General features: G+C 40.1%; 3 protein-coding genes across 6 annotated transcripts; 2 read left to right on the top strand and 1 right to left on the bottom strand.

The window, feature by feature from the left end:
• The first annotated feature begins 3467 nt into the window (after positions 1 to 3467).
• On the top strand, positions 3468 to 6130 carry LOC113036562 (toll-like receptor 1). The gene has a single exon (XM_026192983.1). It carries the CDS (start codon positions 3561 to 3563, stop codon positions 6015 to 6017), a length of 2457 nt encoding a protein of 818 aa, XP_026048768.1. The 5' UTR covers positions 3468 to 3560; the 3' UTR covers positions 6018 to 6130.
• Positions 6131 to 6183: 53 nt separating this feature from the next.
• Positions 6184 to 13375, bottom strand: ints10 (integrator complex subunit 10). 2 transcript variants are annotated; one of them, XM_026192990.1, is made up of 19 exons: positions 13328 to 13375; positions 12708 to 12845; positions 12555 to 12622; positions 12373 to 12476; positions 12133 to 12272; positions 11969 to 12050; positions 11743 to 11883; positions 11402 to 11576; positions 10793 to 10962; positions 10548 to 10687; positions 10304 to 10457; positions 10129 to 10211; positions 9309 to 9464; positions 8507 to 8615; positions 8243 to 8322; positions 7925 to 8087; positions 7719 to 7812; positions 7342 to 7410; positions 6184 to 6788 (listed from the first exon to the last, which is right to left on the bottom strand). In XM_026192990.1, exons 1-19 carry the CDS (start codon positions 13352 to 13354, stop codon positions 6632 to 6634), a joined length of 2250 nt encoding a protein of 749 aa, XP_026048775.1. In that variant the 5' UTR covers positions 13355 to 13375; the 3' UTR covers positions 6184 to 6631. The 2 variants fall into 2 exon arrangements, with proteins under 2 accessions (XP_026048775.1, XP_026048780.1); XM_026192995.1 differs by lacking the exon at positions 7342 to 7410.
• On the top strand, positions 12835 to 18821 carry slc25a51b (solute carrier family 25 member 51b). 3 transcript variants are annotated; one of them, XR_003274466.1, is made up of 3 exons: positions 12835 to 13177; positions 15040 to 16725; positions 16950 to 18821. XR_003274466.1 is itself a non-coding variant. In XM_026193008.1 (2 exons), exon 2 carries the CDS (start codon positions 15092 to 15094, stop codon positions 16022 to 16024), a length of 933 nt encoding a protein of 310 aa, XP_026048793.1. In that variant the 5' UTR covers positions 13450 to 13513; positions 15040 to 15091; the 3' UTR covers positions 16025 to 16937. The 3 variants fall into 3 exon arrangements, 1 of the variants encoding a protein (XP_026048793.1); XR_003274464.1 differs by lacking the exon at positions 12835 to 13177 and adding an exon at positions 13450 to 13513; XM_026193008.1 differs by lacking the exons at positions 12835 to 13177; positions 16950 to 18821 and adding an exon at positions 13450 to 13513 and having other exon boundaries at positions 15040 to 16937.
• Positions 18822 to 18883: the final 62 nt, after the last annotated feature.

The raw sequence follows: 18883 nt of genomic DNA, 5'->3' as shown, positions 1-18883 counted from the left end.
CACCTGTGTACGTTTTCAGTTTCACTGAGGTGTGCTTCAGTTTCAGATTGGGAATTTGTTTCTGTAATCTTCATATGAAATCAGTGAGAGAGCACACCCAGTGTCCAGTTCCATCTGTAACTCAATCCCTTGTATTTTAGGTGTGAGCCATATTGCATCATTATCTTTCTCTTGCATTGTGTACAGTTCCAGGCATGCCAAATCCATTCTTTAATTGATTTCGTTTATGAAATCGGAAACGTTCGGCTATAACCAGTGGCTTCGGTTGGAAATGTTTTTGGAGCACTTCTGTGATCTCCTTGAAACTTTTGTCAGCTGGTTTGGTCGGTGTGATGAGGCTGCGCAACAAGTTGTATGTTTTCGCTCCCATCACACTCAGTAACACAGCAACTTTCCTCTCATCCTCTACTTTGTTAGCCCGACAATACTGTTCAACTCTCTCTACATATGTTGTCCAATCCTCTGTGCCATTATCAAAAACGTCCATTTGTCCAACGCCTCCTGACATTTTCTCGGTATTTTTATAAGCGTCCTTCACTTAAAAGAATTGATGTTACTCACGTCCTCTCTTTAGCCAGGCAGGTGAGCTAGCATCCACACGGAGGGTTAGTTGTTTTGGCCCTAACCTTTTTCGTGTCTTTTTGGCCACTTTCACAAGGATTTCCCCCTCTCTGTCGTCCAATGCACATCAGGGATCCGTTTTAATCCTCGTCGCCAGTCTGTTATATTCTCTCTTATAACTTAACTGGTAAGTAACGACGCCTTCTTTAGTTGTAGTAATTTACTTTAATAACCAGTCTAAGGAAAGGCGCAGGCATCTCAATGCGCACATACACCACACTTTGTGTTCTCTACTTTGTAACAGAAAGTAGTACCACAAACTATAAACTGATTTTACTAAATACATAACACTCTCCATGGTCTTCATCAGGTGTGAAGTCAGGGCAACGGGTCTGATAAACAGGACATTTGCATAATGAGTCACTTGAGTCACTCTCACAGAAACAGAAATCCTTCTTGAGTCTTGGTAATTCATCAAGTCACTGTGTGTTCTCTGGAGGAGGAAAAGGATAAAAAAAAAAATACATGTAATAAATGAAAACAGACATGAGCAGAAATCTGGTTTTATGAGCTGGCTTAAAATAAACAGAGGCTTAAATTTATATGGCCCATGCAATAAAAGTAAGTCAGAAATACTGCAGGATCCATTTTCCTTATACACACACATAATTAGCAAAACGTGATGTTTTCAAATTAAAAAAAGAAAAATATGGCATCATGATAATGAAACCCACATGAAACATGTTCACATATCAAATGAAATCAAGTGTTATGAAAAGACAAAATAACTACATTTGCTGTACAAAGACAGCCAGTTTTCTGTTATCTTATAGCCAGAAGCTGCTATAACCGAATCAGCAGTGTTCTTTTAGAATTTGATCAAACTGTTCCAGGTGAGATTAGTGACACTGGCTTATAAGATGATATTCAATTGAGCTCCTATTGCTTTTTGCGTAGCAGTCGCTGACCCAAGGCAAGATTGGCACTGCCAGAGTAAAAACATTGCTCGGAACTGGGTTAATGCGAGTGTGTGTCTGTTTATCTGTCTGCACACACACACATAGCTTCCCCATCACAAAAAAAAATGTGTTAAAAACCAAACAAACAAACAAAAATGTGTCTAGAGACCAGGAGCAAAACCCTCCTCAAGGCAATAATATACACTGAATCCAATTTCTGGACTTTATCTCCATTTTTTAATATACATTATTGTATAAGTTTCTCTCCATAAAATGCACTGTTGCATAAAAAGGGAAGGTAAAAGAGGATGAAGAGCCTGGGAACTTATTTTTATTTCTGTGCCTGTTTCTGCTCAACTTCATGTTTTTTTTTACTGTTACTTAGAAACTAAAATTAGCAACTGTTGACTCAGTGCTGATGCTTGCCTTTTGGTCACATTTGAGCCAGACTTCATTTGCTGCTACATGTTCCTCTATCAGTCAGTTTTGTTTGACTGATTTCCATTTCTTTTCCCATATAGAGATTTTGAACCATTGTGACTCTGATATTTTTGGTACTTGAGACTTCAAAATGTGACCATCAGACGGCAACACAGGTTAGTGGACTCTTAACCATCTTTGAATAAAATTGTGTTTTCCTTTGAATTAATGTGAATGTGGTTTTGGGTTTTCTTTATTTTAAGATTTAGATTGAAATAAATAAAATCAAATTCTGGGCAGAATCGACCCAGTAAAGACACCAATCCATCACACTGGGTGGCTCTGTGAAATGTCAGCTGTATAAAGACCTCCACCATGGTACTTCATACTACACCAGAGTCATTAACTGATAGATCAACAAATAAATGGGAGAAAAGTTCTTATTTTTTCATTATCTACTACAGACAATTCTGAAAAAGGGACATCTGTCAATTAACAAAAACTTTGTTTTATATTTGCATGACATCTGACCGATGAGCTACTAGAACCATTTATTTAATTTTACACATTTATTTATTCATGACAGACACATGATGATGATTTCCAAATACCAGATTTTTGTTATCACTCAGATGATAAAAACCTGATTTGTGCTTTTATCAATCCTGTCTTATTTAAACAAGTTTAGAAAGGATACTGTTTCACACTGCTTCCTATAAAGTGATCGTTAAGTCAAATCCTTACTTCTCCCCAGCAGTTTCTGAGAATTGTAGCCAACAAAAAGGTAGACAGCATTTATTTTAAACAAAAACTACTCCAAGAGTGCAAACCTCCACTAAGGCAGCTCACTCTCTGGGTAGTTTCTTACTTTTAAGGATATAATATTGTGTTTTGTATATATTTGTTTAGTTTGAAACCCATTTTAATATACCTGACATTTTTTTGAGTATAATTATTTTTTCTTATTTGTATTCATGTAGGTGCAGTACATGTGTGGCATTTACTTTTGTTGTTTATTAAAATTTAAAGTTAGTTATTTGCAATTGACTGGACACAAATCACTTAATCATATTATATGACATTATACTACATTATATATGTCACGAACTTGACTCCGAGCATTATTATTATATGCATTTTGGAGCCAATGCTGTATTGACTCCAAAACTCTTGAAAAGAAAGGCAGATGTGAAATGTAAATGTGAGATCAGAGGTCAAATTTGCAATGAAATTTGGATGCAAACTATAATGTGATCGTTAAAATCCCACAACATCAGTATCTTCCCCTAAATGTTGGCAATACGAACAAAAGCAGTAGAATTTTAAACATATCTTCTGACTTCTTCTTCAGTGTCAGACACCCAAGGTAACGTGATATTTAGAATCTCCTTTTTTTTTTAATTTTTGATCAATATTGTTAATTATTATTAAGTTGACCTTGATAACCCTGGTATATGTAACCAAATTATAATGTATTGTTAACATGACTCCACTTTTTAACATTACGAACATTTATCAGAATTTATTCAAATCATTTTAAGCTATTATATATTTACAGACAGAATGACACACAGACAAATGCTACCCGTTTAATGGCTATATTTTCTTATACAAGCTACAATGAGGGTCACAGCAGCCGTACTCTGGACAGCAGCCGTGTTGGTGGGACTTCAGAAGAGCACTTCATCACCTGACAACTTTGTAGACCGATCATCCCAAAACCTCTCCTCTGTCCCAACTGACCTGCCACAGACGACTGAGTTTTTAGACCTCTCTCGCAACTACATACGTCAGCTTCACAATGGAGACTTTCAAAAAACCACTCACCTCAGGTTCCTGAATGTGTCATGGAATAATTTGGAGGAGATCGATCCACAGACTTTTCTTGACACGCCTCTCCTGGAACATCTGGACCTGTCGCACAACAATCTCAAGAATCTCTCAGGTCAACAATACCTGCTACACACAGTGAACCTCCTGGTGCTAAACTTGGCCTTTAACAGATTTCTTACCATGACATTGGGGAGTGAGTTCAGCTCTCTTGTAAAACTGGAAAGATTAACAGTTGGAGCAAAAAACATCAGCGTGGGTGACTTCAAGAACATTGCTAAAATGAAACTACGTACATTGACGTTATTACTAGAGGATGGACTTTATTATGAAGCAGGCAGCCTGGAGGATGTTCATGCTCAAAGGCTGCAGATAGCCTTTGGACATAATCCAAAAATTGACCGTAATCTGACTGCTGATGCTCTGTCTCTGTTTGCTGAAGTGGAGATGATGAATATGATAAATGGCTACAAAGACCTAAGTAAGCAGCTAAGAGAGACGGTGAAAATCCACACAACGAGTTTTTATCTCACCAACATAACAATTAAATGGCAAGACTTAACTGAATATGTAAATGTGGCTCTAAATACAACTTTGAAACATGTTCGTGTTTCTGAAATGAATGTAAAGAATCCTCCTCACTACACAACTGAAGTGATCAAAACATCACAGGTGATTTCTTTCACAGCCAGCCAGGCAGTGGTAACAAGTTTCCAATTCTCACAGGAGGCTTTATACAACTTTTTCATCAGCATGCCAGTGGAGAGTGTTGCGATTACTGACGCACCAATGATACACATGACCTGTCCCAAGTCACAGAGTCCAATACGCCAGCTGGATTTTTCCTTTGGTGCTATGTCTGATTCCATCTTCTCAAGTGCGGTGGGTAAAAACGTAGTTGAATGTCAGAACCTGCGTAACCTGAAGAACTTGACTCTGGTAGGCAACAGTCTTAAAAAACTTGAGTTACTGAGCCAACGTTTTCGATATATGTCGTCCCTGCAACATCTGGACCTCAGCGTCAACTCCATAGGGTATGACCAGTCATCACAGTGCATCTGGCCAGCAAGCATCACCAATATAAATCTGTCTTCTAATAGTTTGACTGAGTCAGTTTTTCAATGTCTACCAAATGGGACACAGATACTGGACCTCCAGAACAACCAGATTTCGGTGGTTCCGCAATCCATCTTTAAACTGAGAAACCTTTCAACTCTGAATCTAAATGCTAACCGGCTGCGGGACCTGCCAGGTTGTGGCACTTTCCCCACACTCCACAAGCTTCTGCTCAGGTCAAATTCTCTCCATGCCCCATCTGTGAACATATTGGAAAGCTGTCCCGAACTGCATATCCTAGATGTCAGTTTTAACCCCTTCACCTGTACCTGCACTCTCAGAGGTTTCATAAAGCTCGCTACCAATTCTGAAAAGAACAACAACAACCAATCAGGTATTGAGCTGCTGAATTGGCCACAGGGCTATTACTGCACATACCCCGAGGACGTTAGAAACTCAACTTTAAGAGACATCTCGATCCCAGAGGTCTCCTGCAGCATTGGCCTTCTAGTGGTTGCAATTTTGGTTCCAGCAGGGACACTGATTATTTCCATTGTGATTCTGTGTCACTGTTTGGATGTTCCCTGGTACATGGGCATGATCTGGCAGTGGACAAGAGCCAAACATCGTGCAAGACTGCAACAAGCTCGGCCCGAGGATCTGGTGGGTCTGGAGTTCCACGCGTTTGTGTCTTATAGCCAGCACGATGTTGACTGGGTGCGCAATTCCCTTCTTCCCAACCTCGAAGGCCCCGCAGGAGGGCTTAGAATCTGTCATCACGAGAAACATTTTGTGCCGGGAAAGACGATCATTGAGAACATCATCAGCTGTGTGGAGAAATGCAGGCGCTCTGTGTTTGTCCTCTCTGCTCACTTTGTCAAGAGCGAGTGGTGTCATTACGAGCTCTACTTCGCCACCCACCAACGTCTCACTCTGGGCTCAGACAGCATTGTGCTGGTACTGCTTGAGCCTCTGCCTCAATACCTAATCCCATCCAAGTACTACCAGCTGAAGTCCATGATGAACCGCCACACATATCTGGAGTGGCCTCAAGACAGGGCAAAACAAAGGTTATTCTGGGCTAACCTCAGAGCTGCCCTACAGACTGACCTGCCCAATGCTCCAGTCACACAAGTACAGGAGCATTGGGCAGAGGAAAGACTTGAAGAGGGACACAGATTAAAGGGGTAAAAAAAGGGCTACAGAAGTATTTGGATACACTGGAAATACGTCATAGCTACCCTGCACCTTTAAAGACCGGGCACCTTTTAGGGTTAATTTATCTCATTTGTTTAATTAGCATTTAATGACCATCTGATATGATTGCAATGTATAAATTATGAAATAACACATAAACTTGTTTAAACCATTCAAGTAACATTTAATGGAAACATCCATACAAACTAACAATTTGATTCAAGATTGTAGCAAAAACATTACCTAACAAAAAGTATCAAAAATGCACTTTAAGTTTTCTGTCATTACTGACTCCGGCAAGACATCACAATATGAAATGTGGTGGTTATTTATGTTACCATCTCAACTTTGTACCACTGATGAAGAAAAAATACACATACTGTAATGTGAAAATGAAAGCAGTTGTCTATCAGTATTGTTGCTAACACTCTAAAAAGAGAAGTTCACTATGAAGGTAAAGAATAAGCCTGCATGTTAAGAGTTCAGTGCTGGCTGAGAAAGACAAGAGAGCTGGAAATGTGTCTGCAGAGAATCAGCTTTCTTGGTCATTAAGTCAGTCCACTTGCATTTAAATTGTGCCTGAAACCTCACAAGCTAAAGTCCAGGTGTCAGGGAAGCGACTGGATGATGATTATTTTCTCATTAATGCAGAAACGGTGAAGCACAGCAAGCAAGTTTTCCCCACAACGCGACACCTGCCTCTCCATGGCCAGACGGAAATCCTCCTTCACTCCTTTGGTGATTCCTCGAGTCACTGTGTGGTGTCTGGAAGAGGAAAAATACTTTTTTTTTTAAAAATAAATGCAAACATAGACATGGTCAGAAATAGGGTTTTATGAGATACCTTAAAATAAACAGAGGCTTAGATTATATAACCTATGCAATAAAAATAACTCATAAATACTTCAGGTTACATTTTCCTTACACACACACATAAATCAGACAAACAGCATTTTCAGTCTTTTCAAATAAAACATAAAATAAAACATTCCATTATAATAATAATCAAAACCACATGAAACATGTCCACACATGAAATGAGATCAAGAGTTATGACAAGGCAAAATAACTAAATTCACTATACAAAAACACCAACATCGTCTTCTGTAACAACAACAGTGATGACCACAGAAAGGCGAATAATGGCTCAAATAAACAAACGCCGACAGAAATCAAAGAACGACTAACTCTTGATGTAAAATGACAGGCCCAAATTAAAACTGGGGGATGACAAGCCTTGAAGCTGGGGATGAAGGAAGGGTGACTGGTGGGGTGGTAGGGGCGGGATGGGGACTGTGGGAGGAGGGGCCTGGGGTACCTGTCCATCGTCTGCACCCCTTGTAGCAGGAGAGTATTTAACTCCACCCCCAGGGCAGGGCTAGGGTTCCTGAGGGACAGCAACATTCAACAACTGTCAGTGAGGGTGCATTCAAACGTCTGAACTTCTACAGTAATGAACGAAGGAGTCAGAAAACAGTTTTTTCTTTCTTCACTTAAACCATGAACTCCTTCTCTTTATAAACGCCCACTCCATTTACAGCTTTTTCAGTTTAAAAGGTCAATTTTTCCCACAGGCCTTGTCTATGTAGATCAGTCAGTAGCACTGTCCTCTTTTAAAAGCACACCAACAGAAAGGGAGAGTGCAGTCACGATGCCAACTAAAGAAACGCTCATAATGGGAAGGAGGTTGCTTACTTGATCAGCATTCCCTGATTGGGCAGCAGCTCCAGCTGAATTCTACCTCCTTCTGGAGTACGCAGGTATGCAAACTCTTCCAGCATGTCAATGTCTGAGAAAAACCATGAGTTTAAGGAAACCAACATCCAACACATAAAGGAATCACAAAGAGAACTGTTTATTTACACCAAAATAAAGGCAAGAAATCAAGGCAAAAAGGATACTGGTGACATAGTTGAAGAAATTCTCATACTGGAAGCTGCCTTGTTGGCAGATTTTGTCCACTGCCTTTAAAAACAGCATCTCGCCCTGTGGCCAGTCGTACTGCAGGAGCACCACCACGTGACCAAGGGACAGGTCGTCACGACTGTCGGTGAAGGCACGTAGCTGATTGGCCAAAAAAGGGGGAAAAAAGGAAACAAAGATTGTCACAGTCTCATTAAGCCTTACAACACGGAGCATGTCTCCTCAAAGTCTGCATAAGAAAACGTATCCAAGCCCTTGCACCCACTTATTTCCACAGATGTATCCTGTCTATGTACCTTAAAGCAGGCAAGCATCAGCTGGAGACAGAACGGCAGCACAGATTTGCTGGTGCATGGAAGTAATCGCAAGTCATTACCTGGTTAAAACCAAAGAACAGGGAATGTTAACAGTACTCAAAGCAACATATAAATACAGACGTCTTCATACAGACTCTGTATGAAGACGCCACAAACGTAGTCATATCTCAGATTAGCGAAAAAAAAAAAAAAATCAAAACTGTTCATGAACAGAATCAGTGAGTAGATTCAGGAAACTTTTACCTTTCCTCGTTTTGGTCTTGACTCTAACCGGATCCTCTGGGGTCTTTGGTGCTTCCTGGTTTGGGGGTAGTAGGCCACTGACAACTTCAAGCAGTTTCTCACAGGCCATCTGTCAAAAGAAACAGCACCATACAAAACTATTACACACAATTTGACTGGACAAAGGACATGTTGTTAGGCTAAGAAACTTATACTAATATAGTAAAACTGACTAAATGACAGAGCTGTGATGGACCAGGTCTGTCAGCTTGGTTTAGAGAAAATTGAATAAAAGTGATGCAAGTTGTTCTAAACACCTGAATTTAATCTAGGACATTATAACCCATTTTAACTGTAGTGCCACCTTCAGGCCAGTTGGTGTCACTGATTTGTTTTTCATACATGGCCTGCAAAACATTTTATTATACAATCACATATTTTAAGTAAATATATATGTAAAAAAAAAAAACAACAAATAAATTATATATGACCAATTACAAATCAAAAGTTTCAATGTGAATCAATAAATGTTACAGTAAAGTATATTTCCTGCCAGCTGTGCTTTCATAAAATAAAAATAAAAAAGTTGAAATATTCAATCAATTACTGTCTTTATTTTCTTTATTTAAGTTTTCTGCCTTAATATTGTGTGCACATTCCCAAATTCAGTTCATCACTTCTCTCAGCTACATTTGTTTTAAAACATACTGTATAAATACATTTGACATGATTTATGAAAAAGAAAGGCATATAAGCATATGCATGTCTCCTGACAAAACCAAAATAATGTACGCTAAGAGTGTGTTTGTGTGCATGTGTATACCCTGTACTCTCCCAGGGTGTAGTGGCAGGATGCCTGCTGTATGAAGGCCCTGTGGTGCTCCAGACTGGCCTGACCTGAGGGACTCTGTGGCCCAGGCTGAGGCTGCTGCACTGCAGCCATCTGGTGCAGGCTAGAGAGGGCCTTGCGGTACTGTCCCTGGAGATAATACATTAGCACATAATCAGTATATAACCAAAGACAACTTAGAAAAGATATTATATCCAAATGTTGATTAATGTGTTAGCTTAAGTGTATTTAAATTATATTAAAATAGCCAGTTTCATCTGCCAACTTCAACCAGTTTTATTGCGTGCATTTGCCTCATTCTTTAAATTCTATATAACTTAAAATGTACACTCTCCAGCCACTTTATTAGGTATATCTGTAGGTCAGAGGCGAAGGTCCAGATGGCTTTGAGCTGATAGGAAGATGATGGTAACTCAAAAACCCCCAGAGAGGATCATTTAAAAGTCACAGCCTAACTGAGTACTTTTGCTGACCATCTCCATCCCTTTATTGCCACAGTAGCCATCTTCTGATTTCTCTGGTTGTTTCCAGCAGGATAACATGCCATGTCACAGGGAATTTTTGAAGGCAAAGTGGTCAGTGAGTGCCTGCATCTGTATAATCTGTTCTTTCTTATGCAATAATTGCATTTCCCAACGTTGATCGGGGCTATTTAATTCAAAGCAGTATTAAAATGATGGCATATTTTGATCCTAAAGCTAAAATAATAAGCTAAAGATGCTGCTGCTAACAAATAAAAGGGATGCAGATGATTTGTCACAAACAGAAAAGGTAAATTAAAAACGACTCTTGCCTGGTATATAATCATGTCGGTGAGGAATATTCGGAACCACAGCCAGCTGTCTGTCTTCCACGCGGCGCAGATCTTCTTGAACTCTTTAAGAGACATTAAAATGTACAATTTTCAGCTGTTCTGATAACAACCTTTTGATGTAGTGACAACATGACTGAACATAAAAATCTCCTACCAGCTTCCAGACCATCATGGGAGTGAAGAAGGTCCCAGCTTTCTCTCGCTGTGCGAAAGCTCTCCAAAGTCTCTGACCAGTTGGTCATGTCATTCTTGTTTACTAAAATGTGTCGACCACGGCCTTTCCCCAAACCTTCCTCATCATCTGAGCTCTATAATGACACACAGATCCAAATATAATCAAAAGAATTTCCCAATCTGGGATAATTAAAGTGTCTTACTTATATCTAAACTTTTCTCACCATAGTCTTCTCTCTTCCATCTGCTAGTTTGCGTTTCTTATGCGCATGTTTCAGTGCTCCTCGCTCCACCTCCACATCACTGTACACTGAGCTCAAATCCTCTACAAGGATCCACGGCCCGGAACTTAACCCACTGATTCCTAAAAAGAAAAAAATAACACTGAAACCTATTTGTAACATTTTACTCAAAAGATTACCGTAGATATATTAAATGAAGATGGAGATCTACAAAGGTAGAAGCTAACCGTGGAACAGTGCAGGCTGTACAGCTGAGACGTAGAAGAAGGCACTACGGAAGAGGACAAGTGCAGCGCAGATGACCACCTGACTGCAGCACCGGGCCCTCGTCTCTCCTTCTAGACCAGGCAGGTAGCGACACAGCTCCTTCACTCTCTGCAGCATCTCAATATAACTCCTACAGTGCAAATAAACACATGAAAACATTCCTTTGAAAAATTTAATTTTAAATAATCCCTTCAAAGTCATTGAACGATCCACATTTTAACCATCTATTCTTTATATTTTACATGTGGGCACATTATATTTGTTTTATTATGTGTTTGTTTTTGTTTGTTTTTGATTAAATTAAGATTTTTTTTACTTATTACCCACAATGTAACTCATATGTAATTTTAAAAAAGGCATTCTTCCTGGGGTCCTTAAACACTCAAACATTTACAACACATGAACATAAAACAAGAAGGTAGCAGATAGCATTCAGCCTGACCCCACTTAGCGTCCAAATCAGACAAATCAGGTATCCCTGAGCAAAGTATCCTACACTTTATGTCACCTTTGTGCAGGAACAACAGCAGTAGCTAAATAACAATGTGACAGGCCAAGTGATAGATTACCTCTGTCCCTTGTCTCCCTGCCACTCACATCGTGCCCCAACCACAGCAAGAATATCCAGCAGTTTCTCCCAAGGTTCTGCCACCACCGACGATTTTTCTGTCAGGCCATCAATCACGTAACGCTGGGAAGCACGTGACACACTCGGTGACTTCAGAGCCCCACCTTCTTGAGAGCCTGAAACAGAAAACAAGAAAAACAAAGTAAATAGAAAAAATAAATATTTCAAAGGCTTCACTATAAAGCCCACTAGAGAACTGAAATTTTTAAGAGTGAAAGTGATCCCACTGTGACAGCCCTAAAATAGAAAGCAAAGAACAAGTTCACCACAGTGTATCTTCACCTTGTATCTGTCCATCCGGCGAGGGCCCACGGGTAACATAACCAATGTAGAATTCTGCTGCTTTCAACATGTATTTCTGCATTAGGCTGGCAGGCAGACGCATATCCATGTTGTTTATAACCAAAGGAAGCACATCACACACTGTAGGAGGAAAAAACTGTATGAAGCAAGTGTTGTTTGTTTTTTCAGATGAAATGAAATGGATTCAAAGACAATATGTACTCACCAAAAAGCTTCCTGAAGCAGTTGACAGGAGTCTCCAAATTCTCTGATGCCTCTGCTTCCAGCAATGTCTCTCCTAAATTGACCTAACAGCACATCAGGTTCTTTAATAGCTTTTAACATTACATATAGTTTTCAAAAGACAATGCAAATACTAATATTACACACCCCATGTTGAACCACAGACTCTGGAAAGCGCTTCAGCAGTAACAGCAGCATCTCTGCCTTCTCCAAAGTGTTGAAACACTGCTCCGTGGCTTTCAGCAGCATCTCACACTGCACTCGACCAGGCAGTGTCTCAAAAAGTCCTGAAAATAAAATAAAAAAATAGTCTTTAGATTTTCACAAGAAGCATTGTTCATTGTCACACTTTTTAATGCATGCAATGAAGGGTTAAAACCCTCTCACCTCTCAGAAACTGTGCCTGCTTATCCTGAGAGTCACTCCGCAGGGCAGCTGTAATAACACTGATCTCACGCCAAACAATGGGCTGATCTGGAAAGTTTATGAACCTAAAGGGAAATCAAAACTAAGTAAGAGGTCAGACTCATGATAGGAAACTTGACATTAACGCTAAAAATGTAACTCACATGTCGTACAGCAGCCGCCCGGCTGAAGCTGTCTTTTCTGCATTACGTTCAATGATGTACATTTCATACTGTAAAAACAGGTCCAGAAACACGATGTGTAAGAAGATGTTTTTACTGACAGCTTTTGCAGCTAGAGGAGATGATTTGCGTTACCTGTATGTTGAAGTCTGCAGGGTAAAGGGTCCTGGCAGTGATGAGCCAGGCTTTGGCAGCACAGGGATCATCAGAGACCAGCTCCCGGGCTCTTTTCACCAAAAACTCACAGTCCTTTTGGGCTGACATTCTATACTTCTGGGTTTAGGTGCCGGATGTGACAAAATGTCAAAATATGCATGCGTGTTTTAATGTAGCAGCCAAATGTAACGTTACAGTTAGCCACATTAGCTAGCTAGCTAGCGTCAGCTATTTGGTTTTCAGCCGGCATATTTGCAATAACTGATCATCAGACCACCGCCTATTATCCAACTATTCTATTTCAATACAACTACTACACTTATAATGAGAAGCGAAAGCAAGTAAAAGATAAATCTCTATTTACCGACGCACTCACTAGCTTTACGATAGTGACGTCACGACGCGTTGTGTCGTTTTACGACAGCTACGTCGAATGGCTACCGGATCAGGTAAAATACAACAACAAAAATAAGAACAATTGTAACACGACTATTCTGATATGACGTACTTTAAAAACAATCAGGAAAATTTAAACAACTAAAGTTATTGAGGTTTGCACTGTTAAATACAATAAATTCTAAAATAAATCTCAAAACTACCTCCGAATCAGCCGTTACCCAATGCATACGGTTTCAGATCGACAGCAGTGCGCAGGCGTGGAAAAGCGCTGCTGTCACCTGCGTTTGTTAGGACTGCAGACGCGACCTACAGTAGTGGCCCAATTACCCAGCAGAAAGCAGCGCTCTACCTGTCCAGGGATAGGACAGCGGCTGGTTTCACTGCAGGTAAAGGTTCAGTTGTGGGCCAGGTCCTCATGTTACCAAAACTACGCGACTCTTATTTTGCCTGTTGACTTTCAGTGGCAGCGGACGATATTTCCAACCAAACATGGATCAACACTTGTCCGTTTGACTCTCTTCTTGCTAGCCACTTAGCATGCTAGTTGGACAATTGTCTTTGCGTAGCATGCAGTGACTATATATCTCATCACTTCCTCATTTTATCTTAAACGTAAACGTAAGCGAGGGGTGCAGGTACTAGCACCGTTGAGCTAGCTAGCTAACCAGTCCATCATTTCTATGTGTGGCTGCTACGCTAAGCGTGCTAACTCCTCAGTGATGTGTTTGTCCTTACTAAGTAATTCATACAGAAAACAAGTAATAGTGTTTCTATGTTCGAGAGGTCTTGCTATTTGTCTTGGAAAACTTGGAAAAATCTTGATGCGACACGTTACTGAATCCTAAAGAAACGGTACACAGAGGGCGTGTTCGCCTAAGATTAGGTTGTGTTAAGATGGTTTGTTTCCGCTCAAATTTGAGTCAAAATATCAAGATCAAAATAAGATTATGACTAACAATTTATTTAGTGCGACAATAATACCTTATTGTGTTAGATTATGACTTATTTTAAAGTAAATGTAGAGGTTTTAAGCAAGAAGGTGCAGTCGAATATCCAAAGTAAATGTAATGTACTGATTGTTATAGTTATGCAATAACATGCAAGATGCAGCATAATAAAAGGGATGGTTGGACTGTATTTCTGATTAGATGTCACCATTCTAACAGTGATCTGTATGCTTGGATATGGAATGTCCGTTTTTCATCGCAGGGAAGTTGGGTAATTTCTTCTAAAATATCATGGAAGCAAATCTGCAACAAAGAGGCGCAGAGACACAAAAATATTGGTTACTTTAAACTTGCAGGTGTTTTCAATGTCACAATGCAATTTCATGCAAAAGCAGCCATGTGGTCGTCTCGTGTTGTAATACTGACTTAAAACTGTGTCAAGAGTCTTTTGGTAGATTTCCTTTGACCTCTCCTGACCTTGCACCATTACCACCACTTCTCCTTTCTGTTGCTTTATATACTAAAGATGTTTTTGACAATTTCTTATAATTTTGGTGGGAACATCCATTTGTACTGCTGTTATTGTATGTTACAAGATGTATGCGTTGCATGTTTTGTATAAATAACTAAATTTAATGCTCAAGGCAAATAAAGGGTGTAGTCTGTACATAACAGGTTTGCTTCCCTCATGACGTAGCATGCACGTATCAGGCTGCTAAGTTGTGTAATACTCTTATCAGTTGGCAGTTGTTGCAGTGTAATTGTAGAAGTCTAAGGCAGGTTATTGAGTTGGAAAAGTTCAGCCAGCTTTAGGCCACATTTAGAGAATATGAGCCACAGATAAATTTTTTATTTGTACTTCAGAAATAATGTCATACTTAATATCTTTGTTTGGGTGAAGAGATATAAAAAAAAAAACCACCTGCTGATATTTCTTCTTTTTAATGTGTTTCATAAATTTACAGAAGTATGTTGATGTGATGCTTGAGGATAAGGCTGTGGTGCACCGGGCCTCTGATGGCTGTTAGCACCATGGACTCCGAGTCAGCGCGGACACCTCAGACCCAAGCCCTGACAAAAGGAGGCCATTCCCTGTTGTCTGCTGGCATTCTGACCGCCAGGTTTGGACCTCAAGGGAAGCACTATGTTTGCGGTTCCCTTGCAGCTTTTACCAATATATTGTTGACCTTTCCGATCCAGAAAGTCCTTTTCCGCCAACAGCTGCATGGCGTGTTGGCCATCGATGCGGTGCGACAGCTCCAGAGGGATGGACTGAGGAATCTTTATCGGGGCTTACTTCCCCCACTTCTCCAAAAGAGCACTACAGTAGCCATCATGTTTGGCTTGTATGAGGACTTCTCTAGAGTCTTACTAGACCATGCTGGGAGCAGTGGCGTGCCAGAGCTGATTACAAGAAGCTTTGCTGCAGCTTTGGCAGGAACTGCAGAGGCCATCCTTACACCGTTTGAGCGTGTGCAGACTCTCCTACAAGACCACCGGCACCACGGGCGCTTCAACAACACAGCACACACCTTCCGGACACTTGTGACAGAGTATGGTGTGAGAGAGTGCTACCGTGGCCTCGTGCCCATACTACTGCGCAATGGCCCTAGCAATGTTCTCTTCTTTGGGCTCAGGGGACCCATTAAAGAGCAGCTCCCAGAAGCTACTAGCAAGGCAGGTAACTTGGTTAATGATTTTGTTTGCGGAGGGTTGCTGGGGGCAGGCCTTGGCATCATGTTCTACCCATTAAATGTCGTCAAATCGCGGGCTCAGTCTCAGGTGGGTGGAGCCTTCAATCCTTGCAGAGAGGTGCTGTTAACAGTGTGGAGAGAGAGGGGTGGCAGTATAGCCATGCTGTTCAGAGGAGCCCACCTCAACTACCATCGCTCTCTTCTCTCCTGGGGGATCATCAATGCCACCTATGAGCTGCTGCTGAAGCTCTTATGAGAAGAGGAATGGAGAGGAAAAATGAGATCTAGATTGGAAGAGAAAGTGTTTTAAGGGAGGGGTGTTGAGCGGAGGAACAGAGCCAGTCTAAAGTGACAAATGAGAGGTTGTAAAGTAAAGTCGGTGCACTTGCTGTCCAACATTTCCAGAACTAAAAGATAACAGTAAAGTTGTACTTCTGACTGGGGCCAACAGTCACTGTAAGATAACTGCCTGCTATTGTTACTTTCTGCTGTTGTCAAAGTGTTAAAAGCAGGCAAAACTTGTGCCAGGGTCCAGTTAATATGCCCGTGTTTGGTCTGTGTTGTAAAGTTTGAGGACGCACACAAAGCTCCATCAATCTTTTTCAAAGATTTAAAAGGAAACTTTAAAACTTGAGTGATTTCCTGTTTTGTGGGAGAATCCCTCTCTGTGGACATGCTGTTTGCTGTGATGTTTGTTTGTCCAAGAGCGCCGCCTCCTGTGAAGAGAAGTTCTGCCACTTAAACAGTTTTGTGCTTTTTCCCCATGTTTAGAGCATTGTTCTTGTGCTCACCAGTTCAGATTGAAGTAAGACATAAGACGGCAAATGTTTAAGTGACTGTTGAAATCAGTATTAGCAGTGCACAAAGTCTAGGAATTTTCAACAAAAGGAACAAAGAAATAAGAAGATTTTTCCCTTTTTTCTATTTTTTACAACAGAAAGGTCTCAGTTTTCACACGTGAGTCAGTTAATTGACATTTTTGTTAAATAATGTTTTGTCTTGATTTATTTTCTGAAGTGCTATTGCCAGTGTGTGGGGTTTTTTTCTTTTCCTTTTTTTGGTTTTGTTTTTGTTTATTTTGGGGGTTTTTTGTGTGTGTGTGTGTTTTGATAAGTGCCCTGTGGTGTACTCTCTTGTCAGTTTTTTTTTTTTTTTTTTTTTTTTTTTTAATTGAAATACAGGGAGGAAAAAAAACAGTCTTGATGTGTAAGATGGCAAATAGGAGAAGAAGACCTGTGGTTGAGTTCTGCATCACTACTGCTCTTTTATTGGCTATGAGACAAATGTTCCTCACTGGTTGTTTCCTTTTTTAAAACTTACATAAATAAAATAAATGGCAGTATCTCTCCCCCCTTTTGCTCTCACTTTAATATCTTCTCTTGTCACGCTTGCTCTCCCCTCTGTCTGTAACATCTGTTGACATAATGGGCTCAGATTTCAAGCTTGAGTAGCTGCAGTCACCATACTGCAGCTCTTGCTGAGTTCGACAACCCGAAGAGGAAAGGCATGCTGCTTGGACACTTGAGAGAGAGGCTTCATAGTAGTGGCACAGAGAGAAGACGGGGACAGAGGGTAATGTTCAGTGGCACAAAAAGCTCAAGCTGCCATGTAAATGGATCACTCGGCCTATTTCTTCAAGTCTTTTCATTCTAATATCCTCTTCAAAAGTGTATCAAATAACGCTGTTTATCACTTTCCTGAAGCAAAAGTTTCTGGATCACTACGAAAATGAAATGTCACGTTAGTAATTGTGCTAAAATGTTTTAAATCTCAGTTAAAACCTGAATAAATACAGAAGTACTTCAGGAAAAATGAGCTGACTGTCATTTTTTCACCTAGAGAGAAGAAAGATTTTCCTTTACGTAACTGAGACACACATATGTTATGAAACAGTTTTTGTGTCTGTTTTGTGACCTCATTGCTCTGTACCTATGAGTCATACAATGATAATGTGTAAACTATTCGACCTGTTTTTCCCGTTTATTAATTATAATCCCTTCTTTGTAAGTGACAACACTTATGCAATGTGCGTAAGTGTTGTCAAGGATTTTTGTTTAAAAGAAATGACATCAAGTCAGCACTGTGAGACTGAGTTTTGGGTCAGCACAGAGTACCACTTTCTAGCTTGCTGTGTCAAGAAGTCTGACAGCAGATGATGATCAGATTAAGGACAATCTGACAGAGGGACTTTAGATCAAGAAGCGCTGAACTGCTGTTGCTTCAAAGCCTCTCAGCTCTCTTTGCACCACATCAAGTGTCCTTCTGACTGCTGTCTTAGATGAAATCTAACTTTTTTTTATGTGCAAATTTATCTAAAAATCCTTTTTAATCATAGTAGCAGAAATATTGCTTGAACTCTGCTAATTGGCTCTCCACATAGTTTGAAGACCAGTACCAAAAAAGCAAAAAGGGGAGGGGGTGGCCTCATGCATAGACAAACACTGCCATCTTGAAACTGTAGGAAATTAACACTGAAAAAACAATCCTACAATCTTCATTCGTTACTGTACTGTGCAGAAATCTTGAGCCACCCCTCATTTCTTTATACTATGCTTCCAATAAACCAGATTTGTTATATTGCTCTTGAGCAATCGTTTTCGGAAGCAGGGTGGGATCATCTTGATCCAGAAGGGAGCAAAAGGCACCTAATAGCCAAATAATAGCTTTGCTATTTCTTCAAGAAGCCTGGAGAACCATTCCTGAACACTACTTAAAGAATTTACTCTACTAAGAGAGTTCACACTATGGTGAAGAATGAAGGTGGTCACACCAAATGTTGACTTTCAAGTTCACTAGAATTGTGCAAACTCAGTTTTTGCATTTTATGCTGTATGTTTCATGTATCTTTACATACATTTCAATAAATTGTTGCACCAATTTACAGTTTTCCTTGCAACATATAAAGAAATAAGGGGTGACCCAAGACTTTTGGAGTTGGAGCGTAAAGATGGTACAGAGGCTATGAGATTCATAAATATTAGTTTATCTGCTGAAGTGAAATATTCACCATGGGGTTGAATATCGGTGTGCAGTGATATCTCTTATGATCTCATAAATAACACTCGATATTTGTGAATGGAGCTTCATGAATTGCTTGTTGGTAAATGAAAGTACA

This window comes from Astatotilapia calliptera, chromosome 2, assembly GCF_900246225.1.
Source record: "Astatotilapia calliptera chromosome 2, fAstCal1.2, whole genome shotgun sequence".
NCBI lineage: Eukaryota > Metazoa > Chordata > Actinopteri > Cichliformes > Cichlidae > Astatotilapia > Astatotilapia calliptera.
This window is presented reverse-complemented; position numbering and strand designations above follow the sequence as displayed.

Excerpts from the sequence above, each read along its gene's own strand:
- ints10 (XM_026192990.1), bottom strand. The coding sequence starts at position 13,354 with ATGCATTGGGTAACGGCTGATTCGGAG. Across the intron at positions 12,051-12,132 it reads AGTCTGTGGTTCAACATGGG|GTCAATTTAGGAGAGACATT; the intron begins GTGTGTAATATT and ends ATGTGCTGTTAG. Across the intron at positions 10,963-11,401 it reads CAGGGAGACAAGGGACAGAG|GAGTTATATTGAGATGCTGC; the intron begins GTAATCTATCAC and ends TTTGCACTGTAG.
- slc25a51b (XM_026193008.1), top strand. The coding sequence starts at position 15,092 with ATGGCTGTTAGCACCATGGACTCCGAGTCAGCGCGGACACCTCAGACC.
- LOC113036562 (XM_026192983.1), top strand. The coding sequence starts at position 3,561 with ATGAGGGTCACAGCAGCCGTACTCTGGACAGCAGCCGTGTTGGTGGGA.